This window comes from Grampus griseus (assembly GCF_964374135.1).
Source record: "Grampus griseus genome assembly, chromosome: 14".
In the NCBI taxonomy this organism is placed as follows: Eukaryota; Metazoa; Chordata; class Mammalia; order Artiodactyla; family Delphinidae; genus Grampus; species Grampus griseus.
This window is the reverse complement of record NC_139008.1, coordinates 44,768,961-44,794,142: the sequence shown is the minus strand read 5'-3', so window position 1 is coordinate 44,794,142 and position 25,182 is coordinate 44,768,961. Positions and strand designations below refer to the sequence as shown.

The window sequence follows — 25,182 nt, the reverse complement described above, 5'->3', positions numbered from 1 at the left end:
GAGAGTTTTCAATAATATGTCTCGGGGCCAGTGGAAAGGTTGGATATATGTTTCGTATATAGTTCTCACTGTAGGGTGATCAGCTATCCTGGTTTGTCCTGGACGTGGGACTCTAAGTGCTGACCCTGGGCAAACCAGGACAGGTTGGACACCTTTTTGACTGTGGGTGTTGTGAAATCATCTGGTGATGACTCAGGAGCCTTTAGAGCACACATGATCGGACTGGCAGTGCTGTGCTCCAGAAACTGTGCCAACACCACACCGAGTCTCTACACACTCATGCCCAGAAGACCAGGAAGCAGCTGGCCTGGGTCTGTCTGAAGGTGCAGGGCATAGAGTGCCCGAGGGCACTCGTGCCATGGGCCCAACTCTCAGCTGGGCTCCCCCAGGCACTCCAGGCCCCAGGGCAGGAGGCGGAGTTAATTCAACTGTTTTTCAGTTTCTCTGGGGGTTTCTTCCTTAATGGTAGGGTTAATTGAATGTTCCAAAGTCCTCACCTGTTGCTGGTCTTTCCCTGGGTGCCTTTTGCACTGTGTTGATTTAAGACATTTTCTTGGCTTTCCTGTGTTTCCCTCTTTCTCTTCTTTGCTCTTCTTCTGTATCTTTGTAACTTTGTATCTGTATCTTTCCTGTCACCCACCTTCTTTCGTATGTGTATATTGTAATTCTTTAGTTTTTTCTTATTTTTACCATGCAGTTCTTCTCTATTTTTCACTTCTTTTGTGGTGGTTTCTAGTAGTTCATCTGATTGTCATCTTGGATTACCTTAAAAGTTGAGGGTTCACCCTAAGACGGGAAAACGTTGTGTATAATGGGTGAAGTAAAGGAATCTGAAGGAAGTAGAAACGTGATGATGATAGAGTAAACTTTAGACATGCTGAACAGAATAAAGGAAGCCTTGAAGGACATACTGTTCAGTTAACAGAAGCAAGACAATAGATTTCGGTGGACAGGACACTGAACGATACCTTGCTCAATCTCCTGACTCTTGGCATGAAAGGTGGCATTAGCTCTGTTTTCCTGGTGAGGTCGTTGAGGTCTCTGTGAGTGACGTGGTTTATGTAAAGTTACAGAGGAATGAAGTCACAAGTGACATGAAAATGAATGAAGGACAGAATTGGCTGCTGGACAGTGAGAAGCATTGAGAAGAGTTGTGTGTGACTCTCAGGTTCCAGGTATACTTGGCACCTTGGGTTCCAGTCTCCCCTGGATTTGGGCCTAACAGGTTTTCCATAAAAATCACAGGTCTTTTTTGATCTCACTGAATCTGTTTGTCAGGACTTCTGTCTGCGACTTGAGGCCCTGATGTCCTGTGTGCAGAAGTGGTTAGAGAATGCCCTCTGCCGCATTTGGCTGGTGCCGCAACAGGATTTTGTAAGTCATGGCTGAGCCCATGGTAGTTGTCAAATCCTGTTGCGTCACTGTGATCGCTGTCTTGCCTTAGAGACTGTAGGAAATTTCAGGGTGCAGGTGTAGAGGTTGGGGCAAACAAGTTGATTTCCCAGATGGCACCTGGGAGGGAAGTTACTGACCTTCTGGGATGTGTCAGCCCAGATTGGGAAGGAGAGTAGGATGGGCACGTGCAGCACTTTGTTGGTGAAAACAGTACGGATGAATGGAGGGTCCTTTATTCGAGTGGACGCAGGGCAGGTGTGTGGTGGGGGCAGCCGTGCAGGAGAGGCAGAACTGTGGCTGACTGAGTTCACAGGAGCTGGCAGTGAGATGGGCCTGTCAAAGAGTTAATAAACCTTGGGCTAAAATAACCATGTGCCCAGAGCCTTGGTGGGAAGCCCTCCGACCTCACCCCCAGGACCTGTGCACCCAGCAGTTACAGGCTCAGTGCCCAGGGGAGTGCAGCTCTCGCCTGTGCCGAGAGCTCGTTCAGTCCTGTGTTTCCTCGGCTGCATGGCTCTGCTCAGTGGTTTCTCCTGAAGTTTCTGGGCAGAGCTCATGGGTTTCGAGCCCTCCCCACCCTCTGCCCGACCTGCTGTACTGTTCCCCTGTGTGCTTGTCACTCCCCGGCGGGCCGTGTTTACACCAGGATGCACGGAGGGCGGGAACTTGATGGGGCCTGGCATGCCTGCCGTGTGTGGAGGTGGTCATTAAATGCTCGTGGGCTCCCAGGTGGTGCTGTCTGATGTGGCAGCCACTTGGCCACATGTAGCTACTTAAGTCTAAATTAATTAAAATGAACCAAAATTAAAAATTCAGTCCCTTTTTGGTGTTATGTAGTGGGTTTGAGGGATGCTGGTGCTGATGAAGGAAAGTGATGTGACTGTGGGGTGGCAGCAGCCACGTGAGCTTCGTGGGTGACACTGACGGGTTTGCGTGTGGGGGAATCTCACGGGGGAGGGGATGAGAGAGGCTCCCGGGTTGAGGCAGGTGGTCAGAGAGCTCCAAGGGCAGGAGTGGGGTGGGAGTGGCGAGGCTGTTTTATCGATGGGTAATAGCTGTCTGGTGAGGTTTCACAGAGAATGCAAAGCAGGCAGGCTCTAAATGGCTAAAAATTTGTGTTTGGGCTATTTTTAAAGTAATTGGGTATGTAAAGTTGGAGTTTGGCGCTGATGGGTCTTTTGAGCTAATGTGTCTCAGCCTGCAGTGAGGTAGTAAACAGCCTGGGGCCGAGCTGCTGTTTCTAAAACTTGACCCTGTGCAGAACTTTCCAAAGGGGCTGGCTGGCGGTCAGCCAGGGTGTTGATGGACTTCTTTCACTGGGGAGGGGTTTGGATCAGGTCAGCGGTGTCCGGCCGCACATCAGGCACAACTGGGGGGCTTGAACCTGCCAGACAGAATCTTGGGCCTTGTTTACAGCTGCCCCAGGGGAGGTGCCCCCTTCAGGAGCACTGGGCTGGGTGGCCTCCAAGTTCTTCTCCAGTTCTTTATACTCTGATTGTAAGAGGGGGCTGGCTGGGTCCCCGGCAAGGATGGGCCGTGTGGACACAGGCCTTTGTCTGAGTTCCGGCCGCCTTTCTAGCTGTATGCAGTTGCCTTCTGTCCTGGCTGGACTCCTCGTTTTCCCCGTCGTAGGAAGGGGCAACCAGGTCTTCAAGCACGCTGCCACAAGCTCTAAATCACATTCCTAAATTAAGATTTTCAAATGTACACAACAGTGTAGAAAAGGAGAGTTAACAACACAGAGTCCGAGCTAGATGGGACAGATCTGTCTTATGTGGAATCGTGTTCAGCAAGGAAAAGGGAAAGGGGCTCTTTGGCCAATGTCACCATTTTCGTTGGTGAGTTTGCACAAGGCAGCTTCCCCTGAGGAGCAGGGGCCGGGGGTAGGGGGATTACATCAGCCCCCTTTGCAGGACGGCCCGTCCTTCTTTGTGGGGGCCCTGCGGAAGGAAGGGTTTGTGCAGTGCCGTGTGGCCCGCTCTTTGGGACTCCACTTTTAAAGGAGCCACAGGACCAGTCATTCCTTCCCTGCGCCCTTGCAGATGCCCTCTTGCTGTGCAGACACTGGCTGTGGCCATCACGCTGACAGACTGGGCACCGAGTGAGTGATGCATGTCCCAGCCTGTGGACGGGCGGTTTGCAGAGTTGGTCACTGACTTTGTTTACTTTCTTGACATCTTTGTTGAGATGTAATTCACATACCATCATTCTCCAGTTTAGAATGTCCAATTCAGGAGTTTTTAGTTTATTCAGAGAGATTTGCAACAGTCATCACAGTCTAAGTTAAGAATATTTTCATCACCGTTAACTTTTTTGGAGGTGAAATTCACATAAAATAAAGGGAACCACCTCAGAGTGTACAGTTCAGTGATGTTTAGCGTTGGGCAACCACCACCGTGGTTTCAAAACTTTTCCTCATCCTATGAAACTCCTTGTTCCCATTAAGTAATCACTCCCCATCTCCCCTCCCACCAAGTGTCCGTTAGCAGACGAGCGGATAAACGTTGGTGGTGTTGAGCTGCGGAAGGCAGGAGGTGCTGACACGTGCTGCAGCTTGGATGAAGCCGGACACGTCGTGTTGAGCGCAGGGAGCGGCTCACAGAGGCCACACCGGTAGCTCCATTTACCTGCAACGCCCAGAAGGGCAGACACAGTCAGCTTGTGCAGAGTGTTTCAAACGCTACTCCAGGCTCCAGGTCCAGGCGTCTTCTCTGGTCCTTGGCAGTGGTGTTGCTAGCAGTGACTGTGGGCTTGGGGTCAGACCTGGCCCTCGGTCTCGTCCTTCTGGCAGTGGGCTGTGCGCCGGCCACCGTGCCCCATCCACTTGCCTCGTCCTGGAGCGGACGGTCCGGTTCTGCCTGGTCACCCTCCTGAGCACGTTGCATGGCACCTCTTGTTTTCACCATCTTTGTCATCACCCTTTTCGGGGCCCTTGCTCCTTGCCCCTCGCAGGCCTCTCAGGTTGTGCCCGCCTGCTGTTGTGTCTGGTGGTCAGTGCTGATCTGTGCCACGTGTGCACTGCATGCTCTCTGTTCTTGTACCCTTGACCACGTGAGTCAGTCACGATAGAAGAAGGCTAATGGGGTTTGGAGACCGGCCTGGGAGGGAGGGGTTGCCTGATTTTCCCTTCCTGGTCACCTGTCTTCTGCCAGGAGCCTGGCAACTCGGCGTTTCATCTACTGGGGGTGCGTCCTCAACGCCATGTGAAAAGGGGGCTAGGAACAAAACTCGCTTTTTGGAGGTTATTAGAGGGAAAATAGGTGCAGTTTGGGATACTCATTAGCAGAAGGGAAGTGTCAAAGGTCAGCGCTGTCCCCTGTGCATGAAGGTACAGGTGCACCTCAGTTCTGCTTGGAGGTGTCCTGGCTCATCAGGTACAGGCGTGCTGTCCCCCTCACTGTGGGATACAGTCAGCCCGGCTCTCTGCTGCTTTCCTCCAGGTCTGGTCCTTGTCCTGGCATCCTCCTGAGGTCTCACCAGCAGTGCCTTCCGTGTCCGTGTTTCAGCTCACAGTCTGTTGTCACTTCGTACTGAGCCTTTGCCAGCAGAGTCTTTACGGTCCGTGTTTCTAACAACAGTCAGTTCGAGGAAATCTAGACCTTTTCTTTCCTGATCCTCACGATTCTTTCCTCCTCCACCTACAGCTCGATTCCAGAGCTACTTCCTCATTTTTAGGTATTCGTTATAGCAGCACCCCATTTCCAGGTAACAGATTTAGTTTAATCAGAAAACTGTATTAGGACTTCCATGGTGGCTCAGTGGTTAAGAATCCGCCTGCCAATGCAGGGGACACGGGTTCGCGCCATGGTCCGGGAGGATCCCATATGCCACGGAGCGACTAAGCCGTGTGCCACAACTACTGAGCCTGCGCTCTAGAGCTGGCGAGCCGCAGCTGCTGAGCCTACATGCTACAACTACTGAAGCCCGCATGCCTAGAGTCTGTGCTCCGTAACAAAGACAAGCCACAGCAACGAGAAGCCCGTGCACCACAATGAAGAGTAGCACCCGCTCTCCGCAACTAGAGAAAGCCCACGTGCAGCAACAAAGACCCAACGCAACCAAAAATAAATAATAAAATAAAATAAATAAATTAAAAAAAAACTATTAGTTTTCTGTGGCCGCCATGACAAGCAACCACACACTTAATGTAAACAACACAAATTGATTCTCTCACAGTTTCGGGCTCAGGAGTCATGCACAGTCTCACTTTGCTGAAACCAAGGTATCAGCAGGGCCACCACGTTCCTCCTGGCAGCTCTAAGGACAGTCTGTTCCTCCTGTTTAGACTGAGGGCAGGATTCAAGCACTTCAGCATGCTGTCCATGTGTCTGCAGGGGGCAGTCTGTCATTCTTTCATTTCCACCTACCCCCAGTAGAAGCAGAACGATTTGTTTTCTGCTTTATTTGCTTATTAAAATCATGAATGTTCAGAACTGGGTAGGACTTTGAGGTTACTCTGCCACAAACCCTGAGTCACAGTAGGGAACCGTGGGCTTCGGGGTGCAACAGCTCACCTGAAGTGGCGTGGCTGTAGTTGGGACAGTTGGGGCTGGCACCCAGGCCCCCACATGTCTGCATTCTTCATTGAAACCATCTTGTCAAAAGTCAAGTGAAACATTGCCCTCACGTCAAGTTGCTTTGTTAAGTGTGAGTCCTGATTTTTTTCAAGTCAACTTTTTTTGTTAGAAAAAGATTTTCCACTTTAGGAGCTCATGATTTTAATTTGCTTTAAGTTACTCTTGATTTCAGGTGTTCAGTGAATTTGAATACGCTGATGCAAGGAAACAGTGATCCTGGGCAGTTTATTTCTTAGCAGGAGGCTTCACGTGCTCCCTGGTCCATGGGTGAGTGAGGATGTGTGTGAAGATTGTTGGAGAGGAGTTTCAGTCCCCCATGGTCATTTGTCCACACGCTTCGCTAGAGGTCCCAGGGCACTGTCAGGTCTCCCCACGGCTTTCGCAGTGACGGCCTGGAGGTGTGATCTTGTAGGTTCTCTAACTGTCTGTATCTATCCGGCTTCTCCCAGGCAGAAGAGCTGGGGTCACCTCTTGAGCTCTTAGAGGTGCGATGCCCAAAATGGTTGGGGTTGGATGCTCAGGACGTTCTGCTTCTGTTTCCTTCTTCTTTTTTTTTTTTTTAAATTAATTTTATGTATTTATTTACTTATTTTTGGCTGTGTTGGGTCTTCGTTGCTGCACACGGGCTTTCTCTAATCGTGGCGAGGGAGGGCTGTTGCAGTGTGTGGACTTCTCATTGCAGTGGCTTCTCTTGTTGCAGAGCATGGGCTCTAGGCATGTGGGCTTTAGTAGTTGTAGCACGTGGGCTCAGTCGTTGTGGCGCGTGGGCTCTAGAGTACAGGCTCAGTAGTTGTGGCGCACGGGCTTAGTTGCTCTGTGGCATGTGGGATCTTCCCAGACTGGGGCACGAACCTGCGTCCCCTGCATCGGCAGGCGGACTCTGAACCACTGCGCCACCAGGGAAGCCCAGGCAGATTCTTAGCCACTGCACCACCAGGGAAGCCCTATTTCCTTCTTGAGTTTGTCTCTGAGCGTTGCTTCTTTGAGTCCAGGCGGCTAGAGGTGGTGGCTGAGGGATGCTGTCTTCCCCGTGGATGAGGGTGGCTCCTTGCCTCAGCGCCACTCTCTCCTCTGTCACTTTGTGCCCATCAGTTCTTTGGGTTGCCCACTTTTAACCTCTGCTAGAGGATCCAAGATACAGCTTAGCAGACTACTTTGGAAATAACTGAGAGGAGTGTCCCACATGCTGAAAGGTTAACAAAAGAGCAAGGGCATGGAGTGCACAGTGCTGACCTTTAGTCACTGACGTGGAGGTGGTGGCGGGCAGGCCAGGCGGGAGGGCTGCCCCTGCCCAGAGGGCCGAGACTGCGGCCACTCCGCCTGAGCCCTGCCCAGTGCCTTCCTGTGCTTTGTCTCCGGCAGCTCCTTCAGTGGCAGAGTGTTCCGAGCCACCTTCCTGATGCTGGCTGTGTTCCTCACCGTCCCCCTGCTTGGTGCCATGATGCTGCTGGACTCTCCCATAGACCCACAGCCTCTCAGGTGAGCTGTTGCACAACTTGGGGGGCTGGGGGTGCTGCTTGACAAAATATAGTAAACGGGCTGAAATGACTTCTCGACTGATAAACCAACCTGCTCTGAAAGGTAGGTTATTATGGGAAGTAAAGATCTGTGATTTCTTTAGTGTCTTTGTTTCATGTTAAGTTAGATGTTGTACAGTATTATCCATGTTACTGTTTCAAAAACAAAACTGTACAAAGCAAAATTAAAAACCAGAAAAATCCCAAACAAGAGAAGCTTAAGTATTAGAGATGATTAACCTGAATTCATTTGAAGTGTCAAAAGCACACATAAACGAAGGTTAAGTTCAAGTTGCCTTCTTTAAATTTTTTAAGTAACTGATTTTTTTTAAAATTGATAAGTGCTATTTGTTCAGCAGTCACAAATGTGTTTACTGGAATAAGGATTTATAAGTAGCTGATTTTTAGTAAACCTTGTAATTACTGTTCTGTTTTTCCTAAGTTACCCTTTATCAGTGGGGATCTGTGGGTAATGCAGTCCGTTATAACTTGAAAAAATAGTGTACACCTCAGGGTCTTGTGAATGTATTCACATTTGTAATTACAGTCACGCAGAGCCAGGCTCCTCTTGGTGCGATTATTTATGACATCAAGGGCTGTGCAGTCTGGTTCAGTAAGTTCCTGTTTCCCCTCAGAACCGCCCAGGGTGATGAGGCTGTCTGAAGTTTACTATGAGTGAGTTCATGTAAGACTTTAAAACTTTAGATAAGAACCCTGTCTCAGTATAGAGAGAATCTAACAGGTACAACTGAATAACACGTTGGTGGTTTGTGAGTGAGAGTTGAGGCTTCATGGTGGTGTGTTGGGCGTCCTGTCGAAGGGGCTCCCTCCTGCCGACCCCCTCACTGGGTAGAAGGATGCGGCTAAGCCTGCCCCAAATGCAAACTGCCTGGGCCTTTCTGGATAATCCAGTTGGCCAGGCAGGAGCATGAATTGTGTCCACAGCTGGGGATCAAAACCTGGGCTGGGGAGCCGGCCTTGGAGAGGAGGCAGTGAGGAGCAGGTGAGCATCCGGCATCTGAGGGGCAGGGAGGGTTAGAGCTTCCATGACCGAAGACCTGTGATCTCAGTAGAGGTCATTTATTGTGCAGAGTGGTGAAGAAATTCGGGGAAAGAAGGTGTGAAGCCCTGACAGCCTGGAGGGGAGCGAGGTCAGGAAGGCTTTGAGGTTGTGCAGAATGAGCCCTGTCTGTGGAGTAGATGTGCCGGGTGAGGAGAAACCCAGAGAAACCGGTGTGGCTGACGGGCCTCTCCTGGGCTCAGAGTTAGGGAATGACTGGGCCCACATTGGGGCTGTGGGCCCCCAAAACCAGAACGAAGGCAGAAGGCTGGCAGATGGTGAGAACGGGAACGATCTGGGGTTTGGGGAAAAGTGCTGATAACAGCAGCAAACAGGACTTTTGTAAAACTCCCTTCAGAGCAAAATGAACAAGGAAGGGGGAGACTCACCGACTAGGGTGAGCAGTGCAGTCTCAGTGCTGGTGGGGCTAAGCTGGGGGAGGTGTCCTGGGGGCTCTGTCTGCAGGGGATTCAGGAAAACAGAGGACAGACAGACCCAGAGGGCGCAAGACTAGGGGAGACCCTTCCAGGGTGGCTTGTTATGCAGTTGGTGGCAGTCCTTAGGGAGCAGAGTCAGCGGGAAGGCTGCCAGACTTGGCCAGATCCTGCTGTGCAGAGCAGCCTTCTTTTCTTTGTTAGGAAGATTGGGGACTAGTGGACACGACATAAGTGACATCCCGATTCCTGGAGGGTGTTGCTCAGTGTACGTCAGGATACATTTTGCATGTGGAGAGATGGGAGCCCAGTGGTGTGGTCACCTGTGGTTGGCACTTGCATCAGCTTAGTGGTCCTCACTGCACAGGAGCGTCCGCTCGTGGAACCAGAGGGGTTGGGTGGCTCAAAGATTTCCTGAGCATCTCTGAGGACCCCAGTGTGTATCCCTCCTGAAGGGGTCAGGGGGCATGGGACACTGTCTCTCTCCTTCCCCTGCAGGTCTCCCGTGGGCCTTGCCTGAGTTTTATTTTTTGTGTTTCTATTTGCTCCTCACATCCCTGACCACCTGTAGCATTTTATTGCTACTATTTATTTATTATCTTTGAGTTTTACAGTTTCACTCTGCTAATAAAATGCATACTTTTGACAGTAATGGTAATAGCTTTCAGTTGCTAGAAGAATTATTATTCCTGTTGGTTTTTTAAATCATAGCCACAAAAATCTCTTCTTTAAAACACTGTGTTTTTTGTGTTAAATTTTACAGTAACTGAAAAATATGGTTTAAATATGGCAGAAACAGTCCTATCCTTTTATGAAAAATAATGTTTCTGTTCCTTTCTGGATGGAAGCTGAGTCCTTTCCACAAAGTGGTGGGTGGAGGCTGCGGTGACCACTGCTGAGTTGGGGCCCATGGGCCGTGTCCTGGCCACATGCTTGTGAGATACATTCACAGCTCACAGTCGGGGGGGCATTTCCTCAGTTCCACCTCAGAAGGAAGACTAAAGAGTGATCCTGATCAAATGGAACCATGGGGAGAAACAGGATAAAACTGGAAACTGAGCATAAGTGGTGACTGAAGTTAGGGGGAGTAGCACGAGTGAATAGGAGTTAACAATTAATGAGTTAATGCGAGTCCATGGACCTGGGCCGGCCCAAGGTGCTGGGCTGGGCCTCCTGGGCTGCTGTTCCCTGATGCTTCTGCACCCAGCGGCGGGCCTGGGGGCCCTTTTTGTGTGTCCTTTGCATTTTCTCCTATGTTTCCTTGTTTCCCCGTGGAGATTACTCAGACTCCTTGGGGGCAGGGACAGCACGTGATACACTGACTAGTTTGATGCTGCAGCCGTTCCCTGAGGACTTCCTGAGTGTAGGGAAACCGGCAGCGTCCACGTGGGCAGAGGGAGGTTGAGTCTCAGGGGAGGCTCCTCTGCCCCTGCTCTGTGTGCTCGTCTGTTGTTCCGTTTACACGTGTACCTGCACCTGGGAGGTGTGACCTTCCTGGGCAGAGTTTGAACCCAGGTGTGTTGCAGGTCATGGTCCTGCTCTCCCCCTTTGGAAATAAAACTCCTTAGTTAACCCAAGAGTGTGTTTTTGAAAAGCAGGTAGAAAGCCATATTTGGGAGGCAGCAGATGGTGAAGCGGGAGGATTTAATTTGGGGGGAGTTGGGCTGTGTCTTGAGTAGGGGGCGGAAGGGAGTGAAGAGTTCTGCCTGGAGGGGGATGGGGGTGGAGAGTTCCCACATCACCCCCGCCCCCCGCCTTGGTTGTCCCACTCTGGTGGGCGAAGTGGGGGGGAAGTGGGAGCTCTCCTCCCTTCCTCCCTCCCTCCCACGGTACTCCCCGGGAGCCTCCTGGGTGCCAGGTGTTCAGGATACAACAGGGAAAAAACAACAAATCCCTGATCTCGTGTGTTCTTGTGGGGACAGACAGTTGACATAGAGAAGTGAGAGCTGAAAAGTGCTGCCAACAAAGTCGAGTGGGGTGGGGTCTGTGCTTCTGGGGGCCGTGTTGGACGCTAAATTGGGTGGTGGGAGCAGGCTTCACTGAGAAGGTGATGGAGAGGAGGCAGCAGACTTAGGATGGGAGATGCCTGGTGCCCTCAGGGACCAGCAGGGAGGCAGAGTGAGGGGAGGAGAGTAGGCTGTGGCCGGACTTCAGGGCGAGGAGCTCATGGAAGACCTTGGCTCCGGGGGAGAGGGCCCGTTGCAGGGGTTTGAGGGGCGGTTGCCGTGATCTGTGTTTCCTAAAGTGCAGGTGGGCTGCTGGGTTGCGAGCAGACTGGGGGGGACAAGGGAGGAGGTGGGGAGGGAAGATGGTGGCGTGGACCAGGCTGGCAGCAGAGGACCTGACTTGTACAGGTGGCATCAGCAAGAGTTGCTGACGGGTTGGGAGAAATGGCGTATTTGCCTGTGTGTGGAGAGGGGAGAGCTCCTGGGGCGGCTTCTTTGTGCGGGGAGGGGTCCAGGCCAGAGGGAGCTGGGGGGCCCCCGAGAGTGACAGGCGGGAGACAGGTGCGCGTGTGCAGACGCTGGGGCTGTGGCGCCAGGCCCAGCCGTCTTCTGTCCCCTCTGGAGTGGGAGGTGAGGCTGTCACTGTGAAATGTCCACTCCGCTCCCTCCGTCTCAGCTGGACCCGGATGACCTGGCAGCCCCGGGGGAGAATAAAGGCCTGGGTGTGTGAACCGCAGGGTGGAGCAGGTTGGATGGGTGGGCGGAGGCCCGGTGGCCTCGGGTGGCTGCTCCTGCGGAGTTCTTGCATCAGCCTTGCTTACGTTCTCAGTTCTCTTTTGTGCTGTGACCTTTCCTGATATCCCAGGAAGTTCTTTTTCTTAACTTGTGCTTCTGGCAACTAAGGATGTTATTGGAACATGTGCTCTTTGTCAAAGAATGGGGAGTTATGCGTGTAGGTCCTTGTAGGCCCTCCGTAAATACTTTCTTCATGTACTTTTATAGACAAATCCCTATAATTGCGTTATTTTACAGCTTCAAAGAACCCCCGCTCTTGCTTGGTGTCCTGCAACCAAATACGAAGTTGCGACAGGCGGAAAGGCTTTTTGAAAATCAGCTTGTTGGGCCAGAGTCCATAGCACATATCGGGGGTAAGTAGACCCCTGGGACTTGGCGCTGTCTGTTGCCTGAGTGGGGTCCTGTGGGGGCAGCTCCGTGGGGAGCCTGGGCAGCCTTCTTGGCTGCGGTCGTGCACGTGTTTGTCTACCAGATGCCCTGCGGGAGCCTCTCACCTCTCTGAGTTGCAGGCCATTTTAGTGCTGGGTGATTTTGAGTTCATGTCTGTGAAGCATTTTATTCTGCTCAAACTGTTGGACCCTTTAAAGTGAAAGGAGAAAGGAAAAAATGTGGACAAACATTGGTGTTCAGTTCATTTATCACATTGGGTAGGTGTTACTTGATAGGACGTTCCTAGCACAGATTGTCTTTGTGTAGATTTCATTTTTGAAAAGAACAGGAACCATTCTCAATATTTCCACTTTTTTTTAAAGCTCACTTTGGTGGGTACATTTAAGGGTAACGATCTGCTTCAAACTTGCCCAAACCTAAGAACTGGAATAGGGTCTGGTTCTAATTCTTGAGTCTGTAGCAACCTGGAACAGGTCTTTTCTGTCTGTTAGAATGAGAGTTAAGCTCAGGAATCAAAAAATATAGTTAATGAAAAGTTTGCCGAGGGTTGAGATGTGAGGATTTCCCAGCCACTTCTCACCTCTGCTCACTGGCCGTCTTTCCAAAGCACGGTGGAATGGCTATGGGCATGGGTGGCCAGCGTGCTTCTGTTTCCTTCCGAAGGCCTGTCAGGCCCACACCTCCACTTCTGTTGCTGTGGACCAGCCCCTCTTTCCCAGCCCAACTGTTTGGCTGGCCCGAGGACTGAGTGTTTCTGCCAGTTGGTGGCAAAGTCAGAATTGTTCAGGAGGGATGGGCACTTCGTGATAGAGCTTCATGTTTCTCTTAAAAAGATTTTGATGTTTATTAATTTCACAGATTTTGTGTTTTTGGTTAAAAAAACCCGGTATTGACATTTAAAACTGGAACTTTGAGGAGTTATAGTGATTTTTTAAAAAATCTCTCAGAGATTGCTTTTCTTGTCTTTTCTACTTGGCCTGATGCCTCATCTTGCTCTCTCATCACGCCTCCCTTTTCTCTCTTAAAGGAGCTCCTTGTCCTTTGGTGATATTTCTGGTTACCCCCTGCAGGTGTGAACCGCACAAAGGCCCTGGGGACCCACTGCTGCTGACAGTGGAGGGAGGCACTAGCCTCCGGAGTTGCCGATGAACATCCTTTAAGTTTTTAAATAGACTATGTTATAGAGCAGTTTTGGAGTCACAGCAAAATTGAGGGGAAGGTACAGAGATTTACCATATATCCCATACCCCCTACTTTCCCCATTATTATTATTTTTTAAAATTTATTTTATTTGTTTATTTTTGGCTGCATCGGGTCTTCGGTTGCTGTGCGCGGGCTTTTCTCTAGTTGCGTTGAGCGGGGGCTACTCTTCGTGCGGTATATGGGCTTCTCATCCCAGTGGCTTCTCCTGTTGTGGAGCACGGGCTCTAGGCGTGGGGGCTTCAGTAGTTGTAGCATGCGGGCTCAGTAGTTGTGCCTCGCGGGCTCTAGAGCGCAGGCTCAAGTTGTGGTGCACGGGCTTAGTTGCTCTGCGGCATGTGGGATCTTCCTGGACCAGGGCTTGAACCTGTGTCCTGTGCATTGGCAGGCAGATTCTTAACCACTGTGCCACCAGGGAAGTCCCTTGCCCCGTTATTAACATCTCCCATAAGATGGTACATTTGTTATAATTGATGACCCTCCATTGACACATCATCATCACCAGATTCCACAGTTTACATTAGGGTTCACTCTTGGTGTGTACGTTCTATGGGTTTGGACAAATGTTTAATGACATGCATCCATCATTATAGTATCATACAGAAAATTTTTACTGCCTCTCCAGAAATCCTCTGTGCTCCACCTCTTCATCCCTCTCTGCCCCCAGCCTCTGGCAACCACTGATCTGTTTCCTGTCTCCTTAGTTTTGCCTTTTCCAAATGTCTTAGAGTTAGAATTATACAGCATATAGTTTTTTCACATTGACTTCTTTCACTTACTGATATGCATTTAAGGTTCCTCCATGTCTTTTCATGGCTTTATAGCTCATTCCTTTTTATTGCTGAATAATATTCTGTTGTCTGGATGTAGCGTAGTTTATTTTTCCATTCACCTACTGGAGGACATTTTGGTTGCTTCCAAGGTTTGGAAATTATAAATAAACCTGCTGTAAAGATCTGTGTGCAAATTATTTTGTGGACTTAAGTTTTCAGTTCATTTGGGCAAATACCAAAATAATTGCTGGATCATATAATAAGAGTATGTTTAGTTTCATAAGAAACTGCCAAACTGTCTTTCAAAGTGGCTGCACCATTTTCCATTCCCCCTGAGCAGTGAATGAGAGTTCCTGTTGCTCCACATCCTCGCCAGCATTTGGTGTTGTCAGTGTTCTGGATTTTGGCCATTTTAATAGGTGTGAAGTGGTATCTCATGGCTGTTTTAATTTGCAGTGTCCTGCTGGCATATGATGTGGAGCATCTTTTCATATGCTTATTTGCCATCTGTATATCTTCTGTGGTGAGGTGTCTGTTTAAGTCTTTGGGATATTTTTTAAATTGGATTATTCATTTTCTTATTGTTGAGTTTTAAGAGTTCTTCATATATTTTGAATACAAGTTCTTTATCAGATGCATCATTTGCAGATATTTTCTCCCAGTCTGTGGCTTGTCTTCTTATTCTCTAGATGGTGTCCTTCTCAGAGCAGAAGTTTTTAGTTTTAATGAAGTTCAGCTTATCAATTCTTTCTTTCATGGATCACGTCTTTGGTGTTATATTTAAAATGTCATCACCACACCCAAAGTCAACTAAGTTTTCTCCTTTTTTATATTCTAGGAGTTTTGTAGTTTTGTGTTTTACTTGATCTAGGTCTGTGATCTATTTTGAGTTAATTTTTGTGAAGGGTGTAAGGTCTGTGTCTAGGTTCATCTTTTTGCAGGTGAATGTCCAGTTGTTCCAGCAACATTTGTTGAAGAGACCATCTGTACCTCATTATATTGCCTTTGCTTCTTTGTTAGAGATGAGTTGTGGATCTATTTCTGGGCTCTGTATTCTGTTACTTTGATCTATTTGTCTCTTCTTTTGCTATTACCGCACTGCCTTCATTATTGTAGCTTTATAGTAAGTCTTGAAGTCAGGTAGTGTCAGTCCTCCAGCTTTTTGTGTTGGCTATTCTGGATCTTTTGCTTCTCCATATAAGCATTAGAATCATTTGGTGGATATCTACAAAATAGCTGCTTGGGATTGCTTTGAATCTATAGATCAAGATGGGAAGAACCTCTTGACAATGTTGAATCTTCCAATCCATGAACATGGAATATCTCTCCTTTTATTTAGTTCTTTGATTTCTGTTATCAGAGTTCCATGGTTTTCCTCATCTAGATCTTGTACATATTTTGTTATATTTAAACCAAATACTTCATTCTTTTGGAAGCTAGTGTAAATGGTATTCTGATTTTAATTTCAAATTTCACTTGTTCATTGCTGGTATGTAGGAAACTGATTGACTTTTGTATATTATCTTTGTATCCTGCAACCTTGCTCTAATTGCTTATTAGTTCCAGGAGTTTTTTTTGTTATTGTTGATCCTTTGGGATTTTCGACGTAGACAATCATGTCATCTACAAGTGAAGATAGTTTTATTTCCTCCTTCCCCATAAGTATACCTTTTATGTCCTTTTCTGGTCTTATTGCTTTAGCTAGAACTTTCAGTCCAGTATTGTAAAGGAGTTATGAGAGCAGACATCCTTGCTTTGTTCCTGATTTTAGTGGGAAAGCGTCTAGTTTTCACCATTAAGTATGATGTTAACTGTAGGTTTTTTGTAGATATTCTTTATCAAGTTGAGGAAGTTCCCCTCTACTCCTAATTTGCTAAAAGTTTTTATCATGAAATGAGTGTTGGGTTTTTGTCAATGCTTTTTCTGCATCTATTGATATGTTCATGTAGTTTTTCTTTACTCTGTTGATATTGTGGATTACTTAACCGATTTTCAAATGCTAAACTAGCCTCGCGTACTTGGGATAAATCCCACTTTGTTGGGGTGTATAATTCTTTTTATACATTGTTGGATTTGATTTGCTAATATTTTCTTGAGGATTTTTGCATCTTTGTACATGAGAGATGTTGGTCTGTAGTTTTCTTTTTTTTTTTAATTTATTTTAATTTATTTTTGGCTGCGTTGGGTCTTCGTTGCTGCGCGAGGGCTTTCTCTAGTTGCGGTGAGTGGGGGCTACTCTTCATTGCAGTGCGCGGGCTTCTCATTGCGGGGGCTTCTCTTGTTGCGGAGCACGGGCTCTAGGTGTGCAGGCTTCAGTAGTTGTGGCACGTGGGCTCAGTAGTTGTGGCTCATGAGCTCTAGAGCACAGGCTCAGTAGTTGTGGCACATGGGCTTAGTTGCTCCACGGCATGTGGGATCTTCCTGGACCAGGGCTCGAACCCGTGTCCCCTGCATTGGCAGGCAGATTCTTAACCACTGCGCCACCAGGGAAGTCCGGTCTGTAGTTTTCTTGAAGTGACTTTGTCTGGTTTTGGTATTAGGGTGATGCTGGCTTCATAGAATGAGTTAAGAAGTATTTCCTCTGCTTCTATTTTCTGGAAGAGATTATAGAAAATTGGTATCATTTCTTCCTTAAATGTTTAATAGAATTCATCAGTGAACCCATCTCAGTCTGGTACTCTTTTGGAAGGTTATTAATTATTGATTCATTTCCTCAATAGATACAGACGTATTCAGATTGTCTCTTTTCTTCTTGTGTGAGTTTTGGCAGATTGTGTCTTTCAAGGAATTGGACCATTTCATCTACATTATCAAATTTGTGGACATAGAGTTGTTCATAGTGTTCCTTTATTATCCTTTTAATGTCCATGGGGTCTATAGTGATGTTCCCGCCTTCATTTCTGATATTGGTAATTTCTATCTTTTCTCTTTTGTTAGCCTGGCTAGAGGATTATTTATTGGGTTGGCCAAAAAGTGTATTTGGGTTTTCCGTAGCATCTTACGGAAAAACCCAAACGAACTTTTGGGCCAACCCAGTATTTTATTGATCTTTTCAAAGAACCAGCTTTTGTTTTGGTGATTTTTCTCTATTGATTTCCTGTTTTCAATTTCATTGATATCTGCTCTAATTTTTATTATTTCTTTCTTCTGCTTACCTGGGGTTTCATTTGCTCTTCTTTTTCTAGTTTCCTGAGATGGAAACTTAGATGATTGATTTTAGGTCTTTTTTCTTTTCTAATATATGCCTTTGATGCTACAACTTTCTTTCTAAGCACTGATTTCTCTGCAGCCAGAAAATTTTTATAAGTTGTATTTTCATTTTAATTTAGTTCAAAATGTTTTCTAATTTCTCTTGAGGTTTCTTCTTTGAATTATGTGTTATTTAGAAGTGCACGTTGTTTAATCTCCAAGTATTTTGTGATTTTCCAGCTCTCTTTCTGTTACTGATTTCTAGTTTAATTTCATTTTGGTCTGAGAGCAGACGTTGTATGATTTTTATTCTTTTAAATTTGTTAAGGTGTGTGTTGTGGCCCAGAATATGGTCTGTCTTGGTGAATGTTCCATGTGAACTTGAGAAAAATATATATTCTGCTGTTGTTTGGATGAGGTAGTTGATACCCAGTTAGTCAGTGATGCTGTTGAGTTCAACTGTGTCTTTACTAATTTTCTGTCTGCAGGATCTTTCCATTTCTTTTTTATTTTTTTTTATATCGAAGTATAGTTGATTTTCAATGTTGTGTTAATTTCTGCTGTACAGCAAAGTGACTCAGTTACACATATGTATACGTTCTTTTTCATATTCTTTTTCATTATGGGTTATCCCAGGACATTGAATATAGTTCCCTGTGCTGTACAGTCAGACCTTGTTGTCCATCAGTATCTGTCCATTTCTGAGAGAGGTATGCTGAGGTCTCCTCCCCTAATCATGGATTCATCTGCTTCCTTGCAGTTCTGTCAGTTTTGCCTCATGTATTTTGATGATTGTTTTTAGGCACATACATATTAAGGACTGTTATGTCTTCTCTACAGTTGACCCTTTGTCATTACGTGGAGGCCTTCTTTATCCCTGATTGTGTTCCTAGGTCTGCAGCTGCTCTGAGATTAATAGAACTACTCCAGCTTTCTTTTGATTAGTGTTAGTGTAGTATATCTTTCTCTGTCCCTTCATTTTTAATCTATATGTGTCTGTATATCTAAAGAGGGTTTCTTGTAGACTGCATATAGTTGGGTCTTGTTTTTTGATACACTCTGACAGTCTCTGTTTTTTAATTGGGGTTTTTATACCATTGATGTTGAAAATGATAATTGATATACAGTTGACCCTTGAACAAGTCGGGTTTGAACTGCGTGGGTCCACTTACACGTGGATTTTTTTTCCAGTAAATACATTCTGCAGCACTACTCAATCCGCAGTTGCTTAAATCCACGGGTGCAGAACCTTGCGATGCAGAACCTCTTGAATGCAGAACCTGGAGGATGTGAGGGCTGACCATAAAGTTATACACAGGCTTTCGACAGTGCACAGGGTGACAGTTGACACCCTTAACTCCCAGGTTGTTCAAGGGTTAACTGTAGTTGGATTTCTATTTCCCATATTTGTTACTGTTTTCTGTTCATTGCCTTTGTTTTTTTATTTCTTATTTTCTCTTCCACTCTCCTTCTGACTTTCTAGTTTCAGCTGAACATTTATGATTCTGTTTTCTCTCCTTTCTTCGCATATGAGTTATACTTATTTTAAAAACTTTTTTTAGTGGTTGCCCTAGAGTTTGCAATATACATTTAAAAATATGGAGCATTTCATGAATTTGCACATCATCTTTGTGGTTCCAGTTCTCGTGTATGTGCTGCTGAAATGAGCACTTAATTTTACACCGAGGGCCTTCCTAGCAGTTCTTCCCCTTTGGTTGGGTGTAATCGGCTTCAGCAGCAGACACTGACATGAAGCAGACGTGAACAGCCCGAGTGTCCCCGCTTCTTTGAGGGTAGAAAATCCTGCTTTTATCCCTGACTGGTGTCTGCTGTGCCCTGGATCCAGCCTCGGGGTCACGACCATGCTGTCTGAGGCCCCCGTGGGGTTTATCGCTGCACGTCTTAAGACTTTTGTCCCCAGACACCACTTGCCTTCATCTTCAAAACTGCCGTTTCCTCTCTGGAGATAAAAAGCACAGACTGGCCGCCTCTGTTGTAGAAGGTTGTGAGAGCACAGTTTTTAGGCTAACTCAGTAATACCCTTATTCCCTCCTGTCTTTAAACAGATGTAATGTTCACTGGTACAGCAGATGGCCGAGTTGTAAAACTTGAAAACGGTGAAGTAGAGACCATCGCCCGGTTTGGCTCAGGCCCATGCAGTAAGTCAGTGACCCCTGACGTGTGTCTCTTCCAGGCACCCAGGAGGGTGCCAGGAGGAGCTGTCTTCCCCAGAAGTTGGGTCCTTGGAGGAGGAGAGCCTGACGGCCCAGCTAGAGGCTGCCTGGGCTCCTCATTTACCACCTGTGCTTGCAGTTTCCCATCCAGCTGTGGCCGTGGCCCTGCCGGGCCCCCACACCCCAGAGCTGCTGCAGGAGGTGCTGGGCTTTGTTCCTCACGTGCTGGAGCGCATTCCTGTACTAGCCCCTCAGGAACCTCAGCCCTGCATCCAGAGTGAAATACCCTTAGGTCACTCAGCTGTTAGAAACTCACTGTTTAAAAACTGGTAGCTCCCAGACTTATTTTTTTAAGAGCTAGAATGTTTTTCTAAAAATGATGCATTTTTATGGTGAAATGCAAACAACGCAGAGAAGAAAGTAAAAATCACCTCAGAGTCTTCTCAGATGTAACTGTTAACAATTTAATGAATAACTTTTCAGATTTCTTTCTGTTCATGGATACTCACACCCACACATGGTTTTATGTGATGGAATCATACTCTACATTTGGGTATTTAACCTGCTTTTCCCCACTCTGTATTTTGCCTGTAAGTGCCTCTGCAGTAAGTGCCCTGCAGTATACACCCTGAGGAGCACACCCTGCAGTAAGCACCCTGCGGTGAGCACCCTATAGTAAGCACTCTGCCGTAAGTGCCCTGCAGTGAGTGCTCAGCAATAAATATGCTCCGCCACGGGTTTAAAAAGAGTATAGGTAGTAGAGCAGGAGAGTGGATCTCAGCAGGAAAATAGGAGCTTTCCCTTTATGACGGGAGGAGGGACCCTGCCATGTCCCTGGATGGGCACAGCATTCAGGTCCAGCTGTTGGGCCTAAATCCCACTCCTGAGGTTCTGGGGGATTTGGGAGTGGGGCCTGTGTCTGCTGACGTCCCTGAGTTAACTGTTTGAGTCTCAGGATGCTGATGTGAACTTGATTCTTGGGTATCAGTTGCTGTGCTTATGTCCACATCCAGATTCTCGGGTGGTCCCTCTAGACATGCTGGACAATTGTCCTAAGCTCTAGGGGGGCTGGAACATGGGGGGCCGAGTCTGTCTCTGAAGCCATGGTCTGTTTTGTTCTCTACAGCATGATGCAGGTTTAGGACGGGGTGGAGGAAGTGTTTGGACACTGAGGGGCCACAAATCTTGGACCAGCCACTGATTCCTGTCTGTTTGTTTCCCTAGAAACCCGAGATGATGAGCCTGCTTGTGGGAGACCCCTGGGCATCCGGGCCGGGCCCAACGGGACCCTTTTTGTGGCTGATGCATACAAAGGGCTATTTGAAGTAAACCCCTGGAAACGTAAGTGACAGTAACTTGTTTCCTTCTATGATGATTGCTGATCTTTTAAACAGTATGTGCATTTATTTATAAATGGATTTAGTAGAATTTGTTCAGTACAGTCTACTGGAGACCCTGATGTTTTTCTTATTCACTGAATGGAACTGAAAATATTACCTGCAGATACCAGCCAGTATTCACACCGTGTGGCTCCTCACTTATGCCTACTTCTGGCCCATTCCCTCCTTTCCCCTGGCCTTTGTGTTTGAGCCACAGAATCTCAGAAGGACTCATGTTGAGGATGTTAGGCTCCTCTTCCTATCTTTACTTCTCTGTATTTCTCTGCATCTGGTCTTGCTGTTTGTTTTCTGCCTCTCTGTCTTTTCCTTCCTCCAGTTCCTTCTCCTCTTTCTCTCCCCTGACTGAGCACGATGTCACCTCGATCAGTGCCACAGTATTGCTGTGTGTGCTTCAGCGGGAGGTTCATGCTGAGGGAGGAGTTGCCATCGTGGGTGGTGCACCGGGCCCCTGGGCGGCGGGTGCTGGCTGTGTGAGAGTTACTCAGCCTCTCTGTGCCTGCTTTCCTCACCCACGGGGCAGGGTTGACGGGAGTGCCTGCCTTGCGCGATAGTGGTGGGGGGTTTAAATGGGATTATATGTGGGAAGCGCTGAGCGCTCCTTGAACGTTTGTGCTACAATCTAAAAAGATTTACTATGATTCCTGCCTTTTAAATTTAAAAGCAGATGAGGTGAACATTCTATATTTCTCTCAAGCAGACAAATAGAAAATTGCCTTTTTAACCTAAGATTCTTACCAGATTTTTAAGTCAGTTGGTCTTGATAAAAGGAGTTCCTCATCCTTAGAGGGGGGATTCTGCCTTTAGTGGAGCTGGTCTAAAAAAATTCATCACCTAATAGAAAGAAAGGAAAACACTGATTTTTACTGTAAGAAGGAATAAATCTTCTGTCAGGACACGGAGAAGCTCATTTAGTTTTTCCTTGTAAATCAGTTAGGCCGATTGATATTTTGAAATTATTGAGTTACACGTTCTTAGAATACAAGCAAGTCTCTCCCCTTCTTTCTTCTTTCTTTCTTCCCTTCTTTCCTTTTCTTCCTCCCCCCGCCTTCCCTCAGGAGAAGTAAAGCTGCTGCTGTCCTCCGAGACACCCATTGAGGGGAGGAAGATGTCCTTCGTGAATGATCTTACAGTAACTCGGGACGGGAGGAAGATTTATTTTACGGATTCTAGCAGCAAATGGCAAAGACGAGATTATCTGCTGCTGGTGATGGAGGGGACAGATGATGGTCGGTGCGTGTTCCTTCTGGATCTTCTCCTCAGGGAGGCCGTAGACAGGCAGGGTGACTTCGCAGAGCTTACTACATCCAGGAATTGTTGGGGTGTTTCTGAGCATAGTACTCAGCTTTTAAGGGAGGATCTTACTGTCTCCTGGAAACAGGTGGCGGACACAATGAAACAGCGAGATGTTCTCACTTTCTTCTTTGGAGAAATGAAGGTAGAATGGCCAGGCTGTCTGAGGGTGTGGTCTCGCAGCGGGGGGAGACCTCACAGGCGACCTCTGAAGGGGACTCCTGTGAGGCTGCAGCCACGGTGGCCCTCCCTGGTGCTGAACCAGTGCTCAGGTCCGCGAGAGAGCTGACCGTGGGCTTGTCTGGAGGAGGGTGCCTGAGGGCCCAGACCGGGAGCAGGGCTCTAGCCCAGCAGGGGCCCCCAGACACCCCATGTGACCTCCGCTGTTGGCGCCCGCAGCCTGCTGGAGTACGACACCGAGACCAAGGAGGTAAAGGTTTTGCTGGACCACTTGCGGTTTCCCAACGGGGTACAGCTCTCGCCTGCGGAGGACTTTGTCCTGGTGGCGGAATTGACCATGGCGAGGATCAGGAGGTGCGTGAGCTGATGTCAAGTCCACCGAGCTGTGGGCCGGGCGGCTGTGAGGTGTCAGCTGCAGAGCCTGGGACACAGTGGGTGCCTGTCCTGTGTGATGAGAGAGTCATCTTCCCTCTCCCTTCCTCAGCCTTCTTGCGCGTCATGGGCTGGGAGAGTCTTGATGGAATGCTGGCTGCGATCCCGGCCCTTTTCCCTGCTGGTGGGCCTGGTCCGGCCCTGCTTCCCGCACCTGCTTCTTGTTGGGTGGGCCCAGGGCTCTGAGGGCTTCTTGGAGCAGCCGTGCCATCGTTCGTGATGGACGGGTTTACAGTTGTATCCATTTGGTTATTGGGACCAAGACCAATTTGGTGCTTGGCTAAAATTTTTCCTTCAGTTGGGGGGCTGCCACTCATTGCCTGCTTGGGCGAATTTTTCAGGTTCTACGTGTCTGGCCTGATGAAGGGAGGGGCCGACCTGTTTGTGGAGAACTTGCCTGGATTCCCAGACAACATCCGAGCCAGCAGCTCCGGGGGTTACTGGGTCGGCATGTCGACCATTCGCTCCAATCCTGGGTTTTCCATGTTGGATTTCTTATCTGAGAGACCGTATCTTAAAAGAATGATTTTTAAGGTAACTATGAGAACTATTGATTTCAAAAAACAAAATGAAAATGCATCTAATTATGGGTTTTTTGACCTTTATGGAAGCTCTGAAAATTCTAGTTCTGCTTATAGTATTTGGTGCTTTTAATGACTTCTTTAAAACATATTTTATTCTTTGCCTTGTAACGTAAATGTAAACATCTGAGCCCTCTGAGTTTTTTCTCTTGGTTTCCTTGTCTGGGTATTTTTATCGTCACCCTCCCCGTTGTGACCTGTTGGGGCCTCTAGCCCTGCCTCTTGCTCTCCGCTCTCCCCGAGACCCTGTCCTCAGCAAGCTCAGCTCTTCCTTGAGTGGTTGCAGGTGCCCCTTCCTCCTGCCCCGCTTCCTCCTGCCTCCTCGGAGCCTCTTCACCCCCTTCATGGGATTTCGCCCATGTCCTTAGTTGCAAATACTAAACTATTTGAGCCTTAAGGTCCTGGAAGGTGCTGGGCAGCAGTTGCTGAGTCTGTGTGGCACGTAGCCCTGTGTCTAGGCCCTGCCAAGGGCTGTGGGCACCTTCTCAGTGAGGCTGGCCCATGGCCTTCAGTGTTGTTCCAAGTTCGGCAGGTCACTGTTCAGAAATGATGCATCGTCGGCTGCAGAGTTACATCTGTTCGCTGGGGCCTGGAGGGCGCAGAATGGCAGTGTGCAAGGAGAAGGGTCTTGAGGAAGGCCTGACTAGCTGTGGGGCCCTGGGCAGGGGGTGTGGGCTCTCTGCCTCAGTTTCTCCATCTGTCAAATGGGAAGAATAATAGCACTTCATTAGGTGATGGAAAAATTTAATGAGAATATGCAGATGATGCCCTTCGCTGAGTATAGTGAGTGCTTGAAGCTGGTAACCATCAGAGGATGTGCTCTGTCCGTGGTGATCGCATCTCCCCCCTGGTTGATAGACTGCATCTCTGCACCATCAGAGCAGAGGTGCTTCTTCTGTTGAGTTCTCTCCATTATCCTCAGCGCCTAGAACAGTGTCTGCATCAGGAGCCAAGACCGTGTGTGAGAAAGGGCCAGCGGGGTGGGCGTGTTCCCGGACATGGGCGTCCTGGGTAGGAGTGGCCCGGGGTCGTCATGTGGCTGGGAGATAGATGGTGGGTCTGGGGCAGGTGGGAGGTGGGAGGTGGGAGAGGACCACAGGCCTTGGAGACTTGAAAAGGAGGTTAGATTTTCTTCAGAATGTTGTTGAAGTCTTTGAGGATTTTCTTTTTTTAGTTTTGAGGCAACATCAGACCTAAAAAGCAGCAGGAAGGGAACAGAGGATGTCTTTCCCTCAGCTGTTTGCAGGCAGGTGGCTGACCTGTCGCCCCCGGATGCTCCAAGCGCTGTTCCTATAGCAGGGATGACTCCCTTGGGACAGGATGTCCCGCGGATACGGGTGACCCTCCGGTGCACAGACCCAGCTCAGGCTCGTCAGTGGGGTGTCCTTTGTAATGGGACTGGGCCCAGGATCGGGCTGGCTAGTCGCCACCTCTCCTTGTCCCCTTCAGCCTGGAGCGGCTCCCAGACCTGACCGTCAGGATCCCAAGTCAGCTCTGCTGCAGAATGTCCCTGCCTCGGGCTGCCTGGTGTTTCTCACGGTCAGGTTCAGGCTGTGCCTCTCCAGTGCCCTCAGTGTGACCTGTCGGGAGGTGCGTGGTGTCCACTTGTCCCTGCAGTGCCCGTCACCTCATCCAGTGGTGGGTGCCGGGTTTCTGCTGTGAAGTTACTCTTTATCATTTGTAATTAATAAGTATTTTGTGGGGATAGTTAGTAAGTGTCATTATGATCTCGGGGTTGATGGTTTCATCAGTGATTATGATCTGTTAACCATCGTTGCTTACTTTGACGCTCACACTGTCCGGCTGTGGCCAGTGGGAGCCCCTTCCGTATGGCCCCTTGACCTTTGCA

General features: G+C 48.2%; 1 protein-coding gene across 4 annotated transcripts in view; it reads left to right on the top strand.

Annotated features, from left to right (window-relative positions):
* Positions 1-25,182, top strand: part of APMAP (adipocyte plasma membrane associated protein) — a 29,003-nt gene that overhangs the window by 816 nt on the left and 3,005 nt on the right. For 2 of the 4 annotated variants that reach the window (XR_014297758.1, XM_082671702.1), the window contains exons 2-8: positions 7,335-7,451; positions 11,962-12,077; positions 19,343-19,435; positions 20,675-20,791; positions 21,906-22,080; positions 22,540-22,674; positions 23,094-23,286. Coding sequence is in view for 3 of the 4 variants with exons in the window: in XM_082671702.1 (XP_082527828.1) it covers positions 7,335-7,451; positions 11,962-12,077; positions 19,343-19,435; positions 20,675-20,791; positions 21,906-22,080; positions 22,540-22,674; positions 23,094-23,286 (946 nt within the window). In the remaining variant the exon portion in view is untranslated. Of the gene's footprint in view, positions 1-7,334; positions 7,452-11,961; positions 12,078-19,342; positions 19,436-20,674; positions 20,792-21,905; positions 22,286-22,539; positions 22,675-23,093; positions 23,287-25,182 lie in introns of those variants that run through there. The other 2 variants (XM_082671703.1, XM_082671704.1) reach the window with 2 other exon arrangements.